This window comes from Notamacropus eugenii, chromosome 5, assembly GCF_028372415.1.
Source record: "Notamacropus eugenii isolate mMacEug1 chromosome 5, mMacEug1.pri_v2, whole genome shotgun sequence".
Lineage (NCBI taxonomy): Eukaryota > Metazoa > Chordata > Mammalia > Diprotodontia > Macropodidae > Notamacropus > Notamacropus eugenii.
This window is the reverse complement of record NC_092876.1, coordinates 27,546,757-27,566,098: the sequence shown is the minus strand read 5'-3', so window position 1 is coordinate 27,566,098 and position 19,342 is coordinate 27,546,757. Positions and strand designations below refer to the sequence as shown.

Genomic DNA, 19,342 nt, shown 5'->3' with positions numbered 1-19,342 from the left:
TCTGCCTCTTGATCTGGGCCCACTCTGGCCTGCAGTCTCACCTCCAGGTCTCCCCCTCTGCATTCACGTGAAGATCACATTCCAAGCAAATCCCTATGGGCAGCCTTCATGTGGCTAGGCTTCAGAGCCCCTGCCTGCTCTGTACCCAAACCCAAGGGGGCACTCAGCAACTTTTCTGCTTCCTGCTCCTGACAGTTCCCCTGACACACTGGCACATGTGTGCACATGGCAGGCAGGTTCTCCGGTCCATGGGTGACTTGGCACCCTGAACTGACAACAATATGATACTCAGGGGCTAGGGGAGGACAGGCCCAGAGGCTTTCCCTAGCTCCATATGCGAATGTGTCATGAAACTGGAGGCAAGGGGAGACCCATAAAACCAGGAGGATGCCTCCCATGGGAGCAGTCAGGCCCACTTCCCTGCCCTCTGGTCCTAAGCCCACCTCCATGCTGCAGAGCATGGGTAGCTGTGCTGTTCGGACCTCTTCTCTCAGAAACTCGACAGAGAAAGTGCACTGAAGGAGATCCTGCAGGGGCTCAGAGCCACCCCATAGCTAACCCAAGGCCTTGAGGTGGACACTGACCTTGCGCATCATGTGAGCAGCGGCCTGCCAGCCTCGTGTGCCTATGTGCTTGTTGAAGGAGATGTTGAGATGGGTGGCCGACTCATAGTATTCTATCATGTCAAACAGGGCAGAAGCACCCTGAGGGAAGGAGGAAGAGAAACAACCTTCCTGCAGGTGACCAGATGCAGCAGCAGCAGCTCTGGCCTAGCACAGCCCTCCCCCTCTGGGCAGCTATGAGTCCTAGATCAGAGTCCCCCAGAGATGTAACTTCCTTTGCCAATCCCTCACCCACAAGCCAATGGGGAAGCATGTGCCAGGCCTGGGCAATGCGAGAGGAGGTGGGGGTGGGCACAGGAGCTGCCCCCGCTTTGCCATCCTCCCACTCGCAGAGGCCAATTCCCTGGCAGCTCGCTTGCCGTCAAGGGCCCCACTCACATCCTCATCCAGGCTTGTCTGCTCCAAGTCCACCACCTTGAACTGTAGCCGCTTGAAGATTTCCTCCAGAGCTTCACAGGCCTTGTAGTCTAGCTTCTCTCCTGGAGTCAGAGGTATCAGGGAGCTGGACCCTTGACATAAAGGCCTCCCCCACCCTCCCCTGAGGCACCCTTCCCTGTGGGCCTGAGATCTTCAAAGGGTCAGCAGGGACTCCTCCACTCCTCCAGTGGTGACAGAGGAGAAAACACTCCTGTGCAACAAGGAGCACACTCAGGCCAGATATGCTCCTTCGGGCCTAGAGCAGATGGACTCAGGCTTCCCCCCTGCTCTCCTGAGGCATCTTCAGGCTACTCTCCAATTCTTCTGGGTATTTGGGTTTTCCCTTGACCTCTTGCACTGGTCTTTTCTCAGTCCTCCCTGGTGCAGATCATTGCTTGGTCTAACCTTGGACCTCTCTGGAGCTAACCCCTAACCCCAGCCTGGTCCCTGATCCCAGCAAACCTGTGCCCAGGGCTCCCAGCTCTCCAGCCTCCCCTGCCTCTTATGACAACAGTATCTGGAGCAGGCAGGGATCTCAGAGATCACCAAGCGTGGCCCCCTCCTTTTTCACAGACAAGGCCACTGAGGTCCATTGAGCCTCAGTAATGTACCCAGTGTCCTGGACAGCAAGGGACAGAGCTAGGATTAGGACCCAGGCCTCTCCCCACCCCACTCTACCTCACCCCAGCCCCCCACACCTGCCACCAGGCACCACGGATCCTCTGCCCAGATGCCTGAGACTAAGGAGAGGGACCCCAACCCATCTATGCACACAGCTCTGAACACCAACCTTTCAGATCGAGGCAGTCAATTCGGTGTGCCAAGTCAGTAAACTCCTGCAAAAAGTAAAGGCAGGTGGTGAGAAGCCTGCGTCTCCCAGGACCCTGGACCAAAGACATCCATGGTCATAGCTAGATGGACTCTGAGAGGTCACTGGCTGCCCTCATCTAGAGATCTGGAATGGAGAAAGACATGCAAAGGTACTGTGGGGGAGCAAGAAGCCTTGTCATTACTGCTACTGTGGCCCTGGGCAGGTTCCCAAGCTCCACCTGCTGTGGGTCTACCCAGGCCCCACGCCATCACTAGTAGAAACAAACGACTCTGAATTCTGATTCTTCCACAACTGGCTCTGGAGCACGAGCTTGACTTGAGGAAACTGAGGAAAGAGCCCTGATCCAAGCTGGACTTTAGAGACTAGGGCTGGGGGTGTTGAGGCACATCAGGGAATCTATCCCCATGTGGGTCATTTGGTCATCACAGGGTATATGACAGCCTCATGTCACCGGAGAAGGAAAGGGACTAGGCAGGGTTAGCAATCAAACTACAAAGCATGGGAACGGCCTTTCTTTGCTGTTTCACCCTCAAAACGAAAGAAAGTCAGATCTGGTAGTAACTTTAGAGCATGAATGTCTGAGCCAGGAAGGCCCTTAGAACAAGCAAAGTCAAACATGAGAGGGCCTTAGAACAGGGGATGTCAGGGCTGGAAGGGCCTTAGAACCTTTCAAACTCTAGCTCCAAGTCAGTGTCAACAGAAGAGGAGAGAACTGAAGCAGCCCCACCCTTGGTCACCCGCCCCTGGCCCAGAGGTACCTGGATCTGCTTGATGAGCTTGGGGATCTGTTTGCAGTTCAGTTTGTGGCAGGCCTGCTGATAGGCGCCGATGATCTCCTCTACTGTCACATTCTGGGCTGAGGTTAGGAGATGGGTGAATCAGGAAAAGAGTGAAGGGAGACATGAATGAGAGAGAAGGGCCAGGTTAGCCTTTCTCATTAGATGCTCAACCTTTCAAAACTTGTGAGAGCTGAAGTGGGTGAGCTGGCTGCCTAGAGCACTTGCCAGGGATGACGCATGTCTTTCTCTCGTCCTACCGACCTTGCTGCAGGGCTCAAACCCCCCAAGGAGAGCCCTCTGCCGTCAATGGAGTGGTGCAGAATACCCCTAGCAAACATGGAAGGAGCCTCCGTGGTCTCATCCTGTCTAAGCCACTCATTTTATAAAGAAGAAACCAAAGTCCACAGACTGAGGAAGAAACTTGTTCAAGGTGCTTAGATTCTCGTGAAAACTGCACCAGGCCAACGTAACAGTTCCAATTCATTCGATACTTTAAAGCTTAAAAATCTCTTTATTCCCCAAATCATGAGGTAGGACGTGCAAATACAGACGAGGAAACTATGGCACAGGGACACTGAACAACAAAGTGCCGTCCTGCACTCTGAGACCAGCTCCTCCCTTCAGGCACCCTTGCTTCTTCCCAGGGTGCGGGCCTCCCATCAGGCAGGAGGCAAAGGAAACCCCCTTCTGTCCCCTCCCACTCCATGAAGGACACACGGTGCTGAGCACAGGTCGGACAGAGAGCCAGTGACCTAGACGGGGAAACGGGGTCTTTCCCATGGCTCCCACAAGGCTGGTCCAGAAGCAGGCCACCTGGTACATGCCTTGGGCACAGGGCCAGGGCGGGCTGGCAGTCTGCTCAGCTCCAGGCTAGAGAAGTTGAGGAGAGGGAGGAAACAGAGGGGGAAGGAGGGCACAGTTGGCCCTTTTGGGAGGCTCTCTGTCTGCACCACTGAAGAGCCCCAAAAATACAAGGAGGTGAGAGCAGAGACTGGGCCCCAGAACAGCACATCTTTACATAGGGTTGTCTTCTTACTGGATCCTCAACAACTCTGTGAGCTCAAAAGGAGTGGAAGAGGAGTATCCCCAACATCCCAATGAGGATGCTGGGGCTCTGAGAGGTTACAGAGTAACCTGTGGTAAACACTGGAAGCAGGATTCAAACCCAGGACTCTGCCAACCCCAGAATGGCTCTTTTCCTCCACACACAGGTATAGGAGCCTCTAGAGACTTGTCTGTTGGTTCACTGACAGAATTATCTCAAGCACAGATGGGTCAGAAGCCTCAGGTTTGGGCTAGGCTGAGGCCAGCTGTTCACCAAGCCCCCTCTGCCTGTACTGTACTACAGGCCCCAGTAGGAAGCCCCCTACTATCCTGAGCTGATCCATGTGCAGCAATGGGAGGGCAAAGAGTGGTTCGAGATCTCAGCTCTCCTGCTTCAGGAGCTCTCACAGGTCTCACTTGGAGGGGGCAGAAAGAGGAAGAGAAGAATGTCCTTTGTACTATGGAGTATGTGGATGTTTGGGGTGTGGCAGGGCTAACTCCATCCAAGCCCCAATAATTCTCCCTACTCACTCTCTGTCACACAGAGCTAAGAGGGGCTACCACAATGGCCCTGTACTGCCAGAAAGCAGAAGCAGCAGCCACAGACATTAGCCACCCTGCTCAGGCAAGATGCCTGGCAGTCCCGCCCTCTTTACCTTGGAGGAAGTGTGAAATCCCCCTGGGGGTCACAAAGGATGAACTGTACTCAGGCCCCACCCCCTAATCTGCACTGGGGGCTCCAAAGTCCACCTGAAATCACCCTTGCATTCCTAACATCTGGGCTGGGCACCAAGGGAACCGAGCCATCCTGGGGCCCTCCCTTTCTCTGGCTATGTGTCTTCACAGATACCTGACATTTGGGCCCAAGATCTGTACAGCTGCTGTTCCAGCACCTAAGAAACTGCTCTGCAAGGGTAGGGAGAACCCATGGCAAGGGCACACTGACAGGCTGGAGCTGCCCAGTGCTCTCAGAGGGTGCAACAGTCAAAGGCAAGTACCGGAAGGCAGGGAAGCACATGGGCTTGGGCTCTTGGTGGATGGCCACTGGGCATTCTTTCTCTCATGCCCAGGGGAGTCTTGGTTCCAGACCCCCAGACCAGCATTGGGGAAGGCTCCTGATGGTTGCTCAAATGGAAGGGTGGGACAGTTGGAGCCCCTCCTGGGTGCCTGCCCCCAGCAGGGTACACAAGTAGGGGTCAGATGATGCCAGGTGAGGAGGTAGAGTGCCCTCCTTCCAAAATGCTACTAATTTGTGTTTGTATTTCTGCTGTCTACACTGAACTATGGCTATGCACCCTTCCAATAAAATCTAAGTTATTGAATACTTGGTGATCACTTGACCGACAGAGTCAAACACAGACTCAACTTCTACCCAGTGGGGAGCTAATGCCCTGCCCCTTCCTCCCTGGGACACAGCCGGCCACCCCGGGACAGGTGGTGAACGCCTGTCAGCAGGCTCTGTTCTCTCTCTCCCTCTATCACACAAAGGTGTTAGACTGGACAAACTCCAAGCACTTGCCCAGGGTTGGCTCAAACTGCAGAGGCCTAGCCGGGCAGTGAGCAGAGTTGGTCACCCTGCCACTTCCTCCCTGTGACAGCTCCCACCTCAGTCAGCCTCTGTGCAGTCCCTTCCAACTCTCAATCTATAACCTTGTGACCTTTCCTCCCCAGGTTCCCACTCCAAAGCAAGAAACAATCACAGCCTTCCTCTACAGACTGCCATTCTCTCTAGTGAGCCAGGGTACCTTTGGTGATTTCATACTACGAGGCTCCCCAAGTTCTTGGGCAGAAACCCCTCAATCCTGCCATTTGACACTCAGGTCCCTAGTCCTGCACATTGGGAAAGTCTGATCAGACTCAGGGGAGAGGGGGAGAAGTCAGGGCAAGGGCTTTTAAGCAGTCAAAAAAAGGTGTAAAACACCACAGGTCTGGAGGAAAGATGTGAGACATATCCTTATTCTGAGGGCACTTAGAATCAAGACATGCACACAGATAAGGATCCTGGAAATCTGAATGCCAAGCAGAAGAGCCCACAGCTTCTCAGAGGCTGGGTTGGGCCTTGAAGGGTGAGCAGAATGGAAAGAAGCAGAAAAAAAGAGAGGGGGAGGAAAGCACTGCTGATCTCAATGCTCAGGAAGGGCGGGTAGCCGGGGAAAGACCTTAAAAGACAGAATGTGCAAGGCCCTGAATGCCAAGGTAAGGTCATATTCTATGCTGTAGTAAAGGAGAAAGCCACCATAAATCTTCAAGGGGAAGAGATAAGATCAAAGGCCCCCTTGCTGCATCTCTTGAGAAATATCTCTCTAGCAGAAGGAAGAAGGGGAAGAAAAGAGCATGTATTAGGCACCCACTGTATGCCAGGTACTGTGGGTAAAATGTCACTTCATCCTCCCCAGCAATCTTCTGCTCCACCTAGGTACCCAGGGGCAGGGTTGGCCTCTGGCCATGGGGCTACCACCTCCTACCAACACTTCCGGTAAACGGGAGTCAACTGAATTCAGTCAACTTTTACACCTGACAGTGAATCCTGCCCGGGCTAAAATTCCAGAAAGGTTGGGGGATGGGGGTGAGATAACCCAGAGAACATGGAAAGACGGCCAGAAAGAACTTCAGAACCTATGTCTGAGGCCTTAGAGACTATAAAGTTCATCTACCCAAAACCTACGTGGGAAAATGAGATCCAGAGATGGGAAGGGGCCTAAGGTTCAGAATGGGGGTAAGGGGGTGTCTGAAAATAGGCCCCTGACTTCCTGATCTACATTCCCACCTGGGAGGTGTGACTGGGACAAAGAGCTCCTCCCAGGCCAGACTGCTTGGGACCCTCTGGGGTGGGCATTACCCACCCCCACTGGACCACTTGTTGTCTCTGTAACCAGAGGCACAGAGCCAGTCGAAACCATCCTTTGTCACTGGGCCTCAGAGGAATGTTCCCAGAAACACTCCCAGCCGGGGGAACAATCAATGTATTCCTAAGCTGGAAATGTGTGTGTTCCTCCTTCGTTGCCAAAGAAGACCATGCCATCAGAGAAATGATGACGTGACTTGCACTTGACTTTGTTTTGAGTGAGGGAGGGCTGTGCAGGTCACCAGCATCACTTCTCCTCCAGGCATCTGAATCCAGTGACCAGATATTCATCAGGATGACTAGAGATGACCGAGGATGAGGCAACTGGGGTTAACTCATAGCTAGTGAGTGTCAAGTGTCTGAGGTGAGATTTGAACTCAGGTCCTCCTGACTACTGCACTGGTGCTCTATCCACTGCACCACCTAGCTGCCCCTAAGCTGGAAATAGCTTCACCTGGAAGCCAGTGTGTCAAACATGGTGGCTGGGTGCCTAGCATGTTGGTAGAGAGAGACCAGACTCAGCATGTCAGAACAGGAAGACTTAAAAGACTGTCTAAGACCAGTTCACAAGGCTCACTACAAGATGGAAGAACTAACCTCAGGCTGGACAGCCCAGCACCACAGGAAAAATGAGCCCCACCCACCCACCTTTTCCAGAAAGGGGCTTCCAGAGCTGGGGCTCCTGAAGGCAGTTAAAGTGCCCCCCCCCCCCCCCACTCCCCAAGGCAGGTCAGACCAGCCCCTACCTGCTGGCTTGAGCACTCAGCAACAGAATGTGGATTTAACTGTTGCCACCTGATTTATAATCTCAGTCCAGCAACCAAGTTTCTATATTGCTAGCTAAACTGAAAGACATTTTTGTGGACAGTCATTCTACATGTAACCAGAAGACAAAAAAAAAAAAAACACCAGTAAAGGAAAGGTAAGGCTTCAGGGAGTCAGATAAAGCAGTTGATGAATTTGTTTTATTACAGTGTCTGAGGGACCCCACTTCCTCCCACGCAGCCCCTGCAGAGCTCAAGATGGCAAGGAGGGAAAAGAGCGTCTGGAAGATCATTTGTTGCCTGCTTCAACAGCTAGAGGGAGAGGGAGGAAGAGGAACAACCAAGTCAATATTCACCTTGAGGCTCGATGCACTTCAGGGGATGACAAGCCCTCCAAGAGGCCAGAGGTCCTCCACACCACTCAGGAATGAACAAAAGCACTTTACAAACAGCTCATCCTCAACAACTCTGGGAGGTCATTTTACAGATGAGGAAACAGAGGCAAATAGAGGTTAAAGGACTAGTGTCTGAGGCTGGATTGAAACTCCCATTTTTCTGACTCCAGGCCTAGCCCCCTAATCGCTGCACCACCTTGGTGCCTCTTCAAGAAACGATTTGGAAAGGTTCTAGATAGAGGCAGCACAGGACAAATAAAAAATAAAGGGGACTATCTCAAACCCAAACACCCATGGCTCCATCAGGACTGGCCACTCTATGCCCACTAAGTTACCCCCACCCCCACCATCCGGCCTCTGACTTGACCTCATCATTCCACTGATGTTGCTCTTTGGCTGCCAAACCCAAGGGCCTTCCGCAGGTCTCATTCTCCTTGACTTCTCTGCAGCCTGTGACACTGAGGATCACTCTCTCCTTGACCCTCTCTTCTCTCTAGGTTTCTGGGACACCCCCCCTCCAAGTCCCCCCCCCCCCCCCCCCCCCGCCCCGTCTCCTGGCTCTCCTCCTCCAGATCCTGCCCTCTGACCCTCAGTGACCCCCAGGGCTCAGTCCTGGGCCCTCTTCTCTCCCTCTCCACTTCATCACTTGGTGATCTCATCTGCTGCCATCGATGTAATGACCAGCTTTGTGTTAATGATTCTGGGGTCTACTTTTCCTGCCCCAGCCTCTCTGCTGACCTCCAGTCTCCCTCCAGGGGCCTTTCAGACAGCTCAATCTGGAGGTCCAATAGTCTATTCAGCATATGTCTAAAACCGAATTAATCATCCGCCCCCTGTCCTACCGCCTCTATTACTGTAGGAAGGGTGTAACCTCATCCTCCCAGTCTCCCAGTCGTCTCTCATCTATTTTTTACTTATCCTGTCCACAGCCTGTTTCATTGAAACTGATGTTTGTACATATTTATTTGTTTGTTATCTCTCCCATCAGGTTGCGGGCAGCCTGAGGGCTAGGCCTGTTTTTTGTCTCTTTTTGTATCCCCACTTATTGCCATTTATGAGCAAGTAGGGAGTGCCCCCAGGTACAAATCAGGCCACCTACTTCCTCACTTAGAACTGGGCTACTCAGTCCCCACAGACAAAAAATTATTTAAAAAAAAAAAGCCCCTTGCCTATTGCGAGAATGGCAGGGTCCTAATTGGGCTGGGCAAGCAATGCCATGAGGACTCTGTGGTGGATGCCTTTCCCTGCTCGGCTCCCCAAAGCCCCATCCCTCAATCCAGACCTAAACAGAGAAGCTTCCTTTGTAGTCTCCTCCGTAACAGGAGGGAGAACTACAGGAGAGAGAGTGAGAAAAGAGAGGACAAGATTACAATCAGGGCAAGGCTGAAGAAAAGCTGACGTCAAGAACAAATTAGAAGATCACAAGGAGAAAAAAAGACTGTTTTCAATGACAGCAGCTCCATGGAGCTGTGTTTAAACAAATGCCAAAAAATGGGAAATAGGTGAAATGAAAACATTCTTATGATTGTCATGATTTCTTGGAGAATGTTAGAGGCTGTCAAGATATCACCACGAGGGGCCACGCAACCAGCAAATGCTTATTTCCTTGTCATAAACTAAAGTCGACGCTGATTTAGAGCAGAAAGTCATTCGCAAAAAAACTTAAGAGGAGACTGGCAGAAGATGAGTGAGATGATCTCATAATACAACAAAAAGCAGCGGGGAGAAAAATGAGCCAGAAAAACACTAGCATGCTCAACCGAGCCAGGTCGTCAACAGAACATTTCTATGTCAAACTAGAAGGGTAACATAAAAATGCTGCTGTCCTCACAGCGGGTGACAGTGATATTAGCCATCATTTTGGGCCTAACCTGGAAGCAACACAATTTTAAAGGGACAGAGAGATGAGTTTTCAAGATACCTCCAACAAAAGATACTAAAAGAAAGGGAAAGAAGATGAATCACTAACATCATTACCCCCAAAACAAGTCAAGTCAGAAGACATGTTCTCTTTTCTATAACTTCTTTATGGGAACAGTCTATGGACACAAGTCACTTTCGTGAAAATGTGGAAGAGGAGGAGAGGATTCTGGAAGATGGCAGAGGTCAGAAAACTTTCAGCTCTCCAAATTTCCTCCACAGAAAAAAACAGAACACTGCCTCAGAGGGAATGCAGAGCAGTGGAAATAAACAAAGGTCAGGTATAGCAGGTGTTCTCTCAAGACAACAGAAGAAGATCCCCAGGAAAGGCCAGACCTCCAGGGGTGGAGATTTGACCTGAGTAAAGTGGGGATACCTCCAGGCCAACTGGAATCAACAAATAAGCGGCTGAGGTAGGAAGGCAGCCTCAGTCTCAGAAACGTTCATCTTCCTGACCGGGTAGGGGGTCTGACAGCTAAGTAGAAGACTGAAGAACCTTCCACAGTTGAGGGATGAAAACACAGCTGTGCTGACCAGACCCGTCCTGGGCTGGGCTAGCCTGCCACTGAGGGGGAGAAAGAACTAGTACACACCTGGAGAGTGCAGTAGCAGTGGGATGGGGATCCTGCTGGCTGAGGGCACTTGCAGGAGAGCAGAATCCCTGGTTTAAGTTCCAGGGAAGACAGGAGAGCTATAGCGTGCAGCCACCACAGTGACCACAGGGAGCAAGACCACTTTTGCCACAGCAGATCTAGGCTTCAGCGATGGCTTAGTAATGGAGAGGCCCTTCTTAGAAGGACCTGTGCTTTGGGGGATTATTCCCTCTACCTCGCTCGGGACTAGAACTTGATCACACTAACAGCTGCTAAAAACAAAATAAAACAAACAAACAAAAAATGAGCAAGTAGAGGAGAAAGAACCCAGCCACAGATAGCCACTAGGGAGATAGAGAAAATCTGGGTTCATATTCAGAAGAGGAAGCCATAAAAAAAAGCCATTCCTTTCCAAGGAGAAACTGATCCCAAGCACAAAGAGACTTCTTGGAAGAACTTAAAAAGGACTTTAAAAATCAAATGAGAGATCAAGGAAAAATTGGGGGAAAAAGTTATTAAAATAGGACTCCCAGAGAGCAGGGATTGTCACACTTTCATATATGTATACTGAGTGCTTAGAACACAGTCTGGTGTACAGGCACTGAGATACTTTGTCTTTCTTTCATTCATTCACTCAAAATACACAGGAAAAATCCAAGTGGCTGAGGAAGGCATGTTGCGCAGTTGGCATAAACAGTCCTGATGACTGCGAGACACTGCAGCAGAGGGGACAATATGCTAGAACTAGGAGGGGTGCGGACTGGATTACATTGGGGAAACTGTGCATCCAGCGATCCCAAGATGCTCCCTGGATAGAAATGCTTGTTTTATTTGGTACTTTAAATTCAGAATTTTAAAAAATGTCTAAAGAGAGATTAAAGGAAGTGTTAATTATGGAGCAAAGGAAGGTGAACTATCCCATGTCTCCTTGGGAAGTAAACCTGTCTTTGTAATTTCACAGCAACACCACAAAACATCAGCAACTGAGCTTTTCCATTTCCATTGCTGTAGCTGCTGTGGGGACTGTTTTCTTCTATTTGCTTACTTAGCTTTGCATCAGTTCTGTTAAGTCCTCTTACATGCTTCTCTGAACTCACTGTGCTCATCTCTTACAGCACAGCAATATTCCTTTATTCACAAACCACAATTTGTTTAACGTTTAACTATTCCCCACTGATGGGCATCGACTTTGTTTCAATTCTTTGCTGCCACAAAAAAAATGCTACTACAAACATTTTGGTGTTATTATGGCATTAACAAAAAATGTTTTTTTGGGGGGGAAGGTGAAGGATAGCTAACTCTATCCCTTGTCCTCTCTCTCCATTTCACCCACCTCCACTGGAGAAAATTTTTTTGCAACCAATATGCAGTCAAGCAAAACAAATTCCCATCTACTGTCCAAAATGTGCCTTATGCTGCATCTTGAGTCTGTTGCCTCTGGCACAAAGTTCTTTTTATCTTCAACCTCATCCTGTACTCGCTAAGACCCAGATGCTGATGCTGCTTCACTCCATCGCCTTCTCACACACCACCCACCCCCTGCTCACAGATGGAAGCCAGAATCTTCCTTGCTCTCCATTACCACCTCCAGACTCTCCCTATAAGACCTTCACTCAGTGATCTAAAGAGCCGTTGTGACCAGCCTCCACCCTGCCCCAGGACAGAGACCCAGGGCTTCAATCTTCCTCCATTAACACCCCAAACTTCTGGCTTAGATTCAATGTCCCTCTACCTATGAATGTGCCCATGTCTCCTCTATACTTAAAAATCCTCGCTGTTATCAGGAATCCTGCCGCTGCTTCTCACTCAATTCTAAATCCACTGCAATTGGACTTCTGACGTCACTGTTCATCTGAAACTATTCACTGTCTAATCTAATGGGCTCTTCTCAATCTTGACCTTTCTCTCCGTCTCCAGCATAGGACAAGGTGGATTACCTGGATACCCTCTCCTCTAATTGAACTGCTCTTTCTCAGTCTCCTTGGTTGTTCCTTGTGTGTGCTATCCTCACTGACCAGAGGTGCACCCCTCAGCCTCTTCTCTTTCTATTTTACCTTGTTTGCTGACCTTCTCAGTTCCCCCAGAGACAATCATCTACATGCAGATGACTCCCACAATCCAGCCATGGTTTCTCCTGAATTCTAGTCCTCAATCATCCAATGCCTTTTGGACTTCTTGAACCACATGTCCCTTGGGCATGTCCCAAACTCCTTACTTTTCCCCAAACACTCCCTCGCTTCCAAATTTCCCCATTTTTTTAATTTAAAAAATTTTAAACAACAAAAATTGCCTTCTCTCCCTCCCCACTATCCCCATCTCTTGAGAAAAACAAAACATCTCTTTCAAACATGGATGATTAAGCAGAACAAACTGCCCCACTAGCCATATTTCTTTTAAGTGTCACAATTCGCACTGACTCTACCACCCACCTGTCTTGGGAGGTGGGTGTAATTTTTATCACGAATCCCCAGGAATCATAGTGGATTACTGTGTCAGCAGAGATCCCAAGTCTTTCAAAACTATACTTTTTAGCAGTTTACCAGATGATGAGCACTGCCCTCAGTTTCAATTTGTCAACACAAAAAGAGCTAATATAAGCATTTGTGTATGTATGGGTCCTTTCGTCTTTTTTTTTTTAAACCCTTTGACAGTAAAGTGGTGCAGTTGAGTCCTGAGCCTGAGGTCAGGAAGGCCTCAATTCAAATCCAGCCTGAGACACTTACTATGTGACCCTGGGTAAGTCACTTCACCTCTGCCTGCCTTAGTTTCCTCATCTGTGAAATGGGAATAATAGCAGCACATGCCTCCCAGGGTGTGAGGATCAAATAGCATCACATTCACAAAGAACTCTGCAAAACTTAGAGCTCTATAAGTGGCTAGTTACTGTTATTAACACTGGGCCAACACTGGGTCAGTGGGTGTATAATTTAGTGACTTTGGGGGCACAGTTCCAAACTGCTCTCTGAAGAAGCCAGGCCAGTTCACAGCTCCTCCAACAGACCGGTTTGCCACAACTGCTCTCACATTTGTCATTTTCTACTTTTGTCAATTTGGCCAATCTGACGAGTATGAGGTAGAACCTCAGAACTGCTTTAACCTGCAATTATTTATATTTTTTTCTATAATTACTTATTATTTTTTAAAAATGTGGCTATTGGTAGCTTCCATTTCTTCCTCTGGAAATCAGCTGTTGATATTATCTGACCATTTAGCAACTGTGGAATGGCTTTTATTCACTTCATTTATGACGGTACCCTGTCTAAGCCATGCCTCCATTTGGAGCTTATCTTTGTATATGGCATGAGATGCTTCTCTATACCTATTTTCTGCTAGAACAAATTCCAGTTTCCCCAGTTTCTGTCAAACACTGAGTTAGTTCTTATCCCAATACCTGGGATCTTTGGTTTTACCAAACACTAGGGTGCTGAACTTGTTTGTTTCTGTATATAATATACCTAATTTGTTGCACTGATCAGGCTCTCTATTTCTTAACTAAATCACTTGGAGGACTACTGATCAGGAGCATAGTGTGAGATCTGGCACAGTCCTTAGCACAGTGCCTTGCATACAATAAACATGCATACTGTAAGTATGATTAGTACTCCTACCCCCCTCTTACTTTTTAAAAATTATTTCCCTTCACATTCTTGACTTTTTAATCCTACATCTGATTTCGTTACTAATTTTTTTCTAGCTCTAGGAAGTAATGCTTTGATGGTTAGGCTGGAATGGTACTAGCTTGGATAATATTGTTGTTTCTATCATACTGGCCGAACCTATTCATGAGCAATTAGTATTTCTCCAATTATTAAGATCAGTCTTTATTTGGGCAGAGTGTCTTGCAGTTGTATTCATATCGCTCCTCTGTGTGTCATGGTGAACAGATTCCCAAATATTTTACACTTTTTGTTGTTATTTTAAATGGAATTTATCCTTCTATGTCTTCCTGCAAGGTTTTGTTAGTAATATAATGAAATACTGGTGATTTATACGTTTATTTTATACGTCCTGCAATTTTGTTGACGTTAATGTTTTCAATTAGTTTTTAGACCATTTCCCTAAGTAAACCATTTGAGCAATTATTTTGTTTCCTCTTGACATGTGCTTACTCCCTCAACTTCCTTTTCTTGTCTCATTGCTGTCATCAGCATTTCTAGTGCTTTACTGAACGGTGATGATGGACATTCTTGCTTTATTCCTGATCATAGGGAAAAGCCTCTATGTTATCCCCATTACAGGTAAGGCTGGGTCTTGGCCTTACTTAGATGCTCCTTATCATACTGAAGAAAGATCCATTCATTCCTATGCCTTCTAGTGTTTTTAAATAGAATGAGTACTGGATCTTGTCAAAAGCTTTTTCTGTATCTACTGATAAAATGTGATTGTTGTTATTCTTATTATGAAATAATTATGTTTGTAATTTCCCTAATGTTGACCCCACCCTGTATTCGTGGTACAAATCTAAACTGGTCTTGGTATATAATAATCCTTACAATGTGTTGCTGTAGACTCTTTACTAATATTTAAACATTTTTGCACTGATAATTCATATGGATATTAGTCTAAAGTTTTCTTTCTGTTTTAACTCCTCTGGTTCAGGTATTGAGACCAAATTTGTTTCACAGAAGGAACCTAAGAGTATCCCTACTGTAATCATTTCAGTTCATGTAGTACTGGCATGAACTGTTTCTGAAATGTTTAGTAGAATGAATGTTTTTTTTTTTCACCAAGAGTTCATTTATGGCTTGTTCCATTTCTTTCTCTGAGACTGAGTTCAAGCTTTTTCTTATTCTGCTAATCTCGCAATTGTATATTTTTGTAAATAGTTACCTGCTTATTTTGTTTTATTGATATGCAATACATCCTAATTTCAAATAATTTCTTTTATTTCTTCATTGGCTATAAATTTAGCTTTTTTGCTTTTGAAACCTATAATCTGATTTTTTCAAAAAAAAAATTTAGTCCCCCTCAAAAAACTAGCTCTGGCCAAACTTACTGCTGTTGAGTGAACCACCATCCTCCCCTGGAAATCTCTTGTTCTCTCCCTTCGCAGGGCTAATCACTGATAGGTTTCTCTCCAGGCCTGTCTTCCCCCCATGCCGCCAGCCCCCTCCCTCCGCCCCAAGCCTGCACCGTGGCCCTGGCCTCACTGCCTCATCTCTCCCCTGTCCAACCTGCTCTCCACACAGCTACAGACAGATCCCCCTGGAGCAGCGCTCTGTCTCCTCCTCCCTCAAACTTCAAGGCTCTGTGTCACCTCCAAGAACAAAGCCCTTCCCAACCTTATGCGGTAGCCCCCCCCCCCCATTTTTGATCCAATAACACTTGTCTTCCTGCTGTTCTTCACCCACGATTCTCCATCGACCAACTTCCTGCCTTTCCTATGTTTATGACTTTGCCTTTGAATTCTCTTCACTTTCTTGAAGACTCTGCTCCCTGTGCCCCAACTGCGAATGCTCTCCTGAGACTTCTCTCCATCAGTCTGTGTGACTCGCATGCTATCTCCCGCTATAACAGGAGCATCAGCCAACAGCAGACCGTGATGATCTTATTGTCATCGACAAGAATCCTTATCTACAAGTCGTCCCCCAATTGATCAAAGGCCATGAACAGGCAGTTTTCAGATGAAGAAAGTAAAGCTATCTATGGTCACATGAGAAAATGCTGTAAGTCATTACTGATTAGAGAAATGCAAATTAAAACTCTGGGGTACCACCTCACACCTATCAGACTGGCTAACATGACAAAAAAGCAAAATGATAAATGTTGGAGAAGATGTGGGAAAAGTGGACACTGGTGCACTGCTGACGGGGTTGTGAACTGACCCAGTCACTCTGGAGAGCAATGTAGAACTATGCTCAAAGGGCTATCAAACCATATCTTTGACCCAGCAATACCACTTTCAGGGCTCTGTCCCAAAGAAATCATACAAATGGGAACAGCACCCACATGTACAAAAATATTTATAGCAGGTCTTTTAGTGGTGACAAAGAACTGGAAATTGAGGGGATGTCTATCAATTGGGGAAGAGTTGAACGAGTTGTGATACATGAATGTAATGGAATACTACTCTGCTATAAGAAATGAAGAGTAAGTGAACTTCAAAAAACCCTGCAAAGACTTACGTGAAGTGATGCTGAGTGAAATGAGCAGAATGAGAACACTGCACACAGTAATGATACTGTGCAATGATCAACTAGGACACTTTGCTCTTCTCAGCAATGTAAGGACCTGGGACAGTCCCAAAAGACTCAAGGTGGAAAATGCTGTCCACATCCAGAAAAAGGACTACGGAGTCAGAATGAAGATTGAAAAAGACTATATTATTTTTTTTTGCTGTTTTTTCTTTCTCATGGTTTTTCCCTTTGATCTGATTCTTCTTTCACAACATAACTAATATGGAAATATGTTTACATGACTGTACATGTATACCCTATATCAGACTGCATGCCATTTTGGAGAGAGGAGAAGAAGGGAGGAGAAAAAAATTTGAAATTCAATTTTATAAAAGTGAATGCTGAAAATAAAATTTAGTCAACAAAAAAAGGAGTCATTACTATCTTATCAGGAGCTATATCCTTTGCAAATAAGTACTTGATGAATGCCACCATCAGCCCCTATTCTTTCATTCATTCATTCAGAGTCCTGCTTGTTGACTGGCTAAATGACCTCTGGAGACAACCTATTCCATTTGCAGACAGCTATGATTCTCAAGAACCCTCCTGCCCAAGGCCTACCCTGCCCTGTTAAGCACTTCCTCTCACTGTTCCCAGCTCTGCAGATTCTTCAGGTGACAGCCCTTCCAACATGTGGCTCAACATCCCCATTTGTACCCCACTGACAGCTCTCCAGCTCAGCCCTAGACTTCTCGAATCCTGGTGGCCGGACTGAGCCAGTACTGTGTAGACTTGGCAGCTGTCTGGCTGCCGCCACCATCCTCTACATTACCCAGATCTTCTTGAGAGCAAATAATGGGGAATGCTTCTCCCATCCTATACTTGTGTACCCAAGAACAGGACTTAACATTTATGCCCACTGTCGTCTCACAAAATTCAGCCCAATCTTCAAGAGCCTGTCAAGATCATTTTGGATCCTGGCTGTGTCAGCCAGCCTGTTAGCTCTCCCCTCAGTTTGGCATCATCTCCAAATGTGACACATGTATCATTTGGGCCTTTAGCAAATTTGGTGACAAGAATGGTAAAAAGCACAAGACCTGGATCAGATCCTTGGGGCCTTCCACTGGAGATCTAATGACTGATCAACAACTCTTCCAAACTTTTAGGAATCCCGAAATTTTCATTCTAGATTCATTTGAGGTACTTGACCGAAAGCATTGCTAAAATTCTATCTAAGCTTTGCTAAAATTCTATCTAAAATATATCCTGGTTTAATGAGCCTGTCAGAAAAGGAAACAGCCTCACACGACCGGTTCTGGAAGAAGTCACACTGGCTCACTGTACTTCCTCTTTCCCATTGTAGAAATGTGCCAGCCTGAAAAATTTGATCTATTCTAGAACTTTCCTAATCATGAAAGTCTAGCTCACTGGCCTGGACTCTGCAGGCTATTTTCCTCCCTTCCTGTCCATCTGCCAGTTCATAGCGCCTCTTCCATTTTCCATGATCTTCCAAATACCAACAACTGTGGCTCCTCCATGCCAGGAACCAGTCCTTTCAGTCCCCAGGAATACAGTTGGTCAGGGTCAGGTGACTAGAATTCACCAAGGCAGCCAGGTGCCTGTTCTGTCCCTCTTAAGTAATTTTCAGCTGTACAGCCTGAGAACAGAGCAGCTTGGCCTTCTCCCCACCATCACCCCACCAGCAAAAGTCTGACCCTTTCTTTGATGTCCCCTTTTCTTCCAAAGGTGGGGGAGGGAAGCAGGGCTCCAAATAGATAGCAATATATTTCCAATGGGTCCTTGCTTAGAATGACATAAACAGTTTTCTCAAGGGAGCAATGATCCCAGACCTGACAGACTCTGATCTCCCAGCTGCTAATTATCCCCCAGCCCCCATTTCTTTTATGTTGACTTTACACAGAGTTTGCACTGACTTACATGCATGGTACTGGCAGGCAGGGACTAGTTTTTGCGCATCATTGTCCCCTGCATGCCTGGCCCAGGGCCTAGAAAATCAATGTTTGTTGAATGATCAGGAATAAGCTATTCCAGCAGCAAACAGTGAAAGTTCCAGCTACTTCTTAGGTTGGACAGATCCCTTACAGAGAGCTGATGAGAAGGGAGCAGAGGAACCAAAGCAGTACCAGGTGATGCCCATGACCAGACAGCTTTAGGTAGCGACAGCACAAGACAGCTTTCTAGAGACCTACAGTTGGAGGCAGTTAATAATACTTGTAATGATAATACTAACAAGAGCCATCATTTACATAGCTCTTAAAGCTCTTATAGGATCATAAAGAGCTGGGAGGGGCCCTTTCATTTCACCAATAGGAATCTCAGACCCATAGAGGAGAAAATGACTGGCCTGGACACCCACAGGGGGTTAAGTAGCAGGGCTGAGACTCAAACTCAGGGCTTTGACCTCCACTGAGTTACCTACAAAGCACTTTACCTAGCACAAATCATTTTACAGACAAGGCCAATGAGGTCCAAAAGCCAAATGACCTGATCAGAGTCACAAGTTGAACACACAGAACTGGAATTGGGCCAGAGTCTACTGAAAACAAGGCTTCTTCTGCAGGCTTCCCCACTGCCTCCATCACACCTGCACATCCACCAGGGAACCTGCTGATCCAGAGGGGGGGACAGAGAAAGCAGACCTAGACAAGAGCTGGGTTCCCCAGGGAGCCAGGACTCAAATCCTTGGTGGGAGGAGAGTAGGGGAAAGAAACTGAAGAACCAAATATTGTCTTCTGGAGTCAAAGCAGATCAGGCCATCTAATTCTTCCAAAGAGAAGGACCTAGCTGCCCAAGGTCACTTAGGAAGAAAGCAACAAAGCAGGGATTCGAACCCAGGCTTCTGACTCCAAAATCCAGCATCTTGTCAACCTCTTGAGAAGCCGAGCCAGATGTCATTTTAGGTCACCCATTCATTTGCTTCTTGAGAAGTGACAAGCCCAATGGTGAAGCTTGTGTGGGGTCAGGGGGTCTGGATGTGCTTCCAGCTCAACAGC

At 47.5% G+C, this 19,342-nt stretch overlaps 1 protein-coding gene across 1 annotated transcript in view; it reads right to left on the bottom strand.

The window, feature by feature from the left end:
• PPP1R37 (protein phosphatase 1 regulatory subunit 37) overlaps positions 1–19,342 on the bottom strand; it is a 36,670-nt gene that overhangs the window by 5,165 nt on the left and 12,163 nt on the right. Inside the window, exons 2-5 of the mRNA XM_072607988.1 lie at positions 2,631–2,728; positions 1,831–1,876; positions 1,002–1,102; positions 585–704 (exon numbers count right to left, since the gene is read on the bottom strand). Of these exons, the coding sequence (XP_072464089.1) occupies positions 585–704; positions 1,002–1,102; positions 1,831–1,876; positions 2,631–2,728 (365 nt within the window). The remainder of the gene's footprint in view (positions 1–584; positions 705–1,001; positions 1,103–1,830; positions 1,877–2,630; positions 2,729–19,342) is intronic.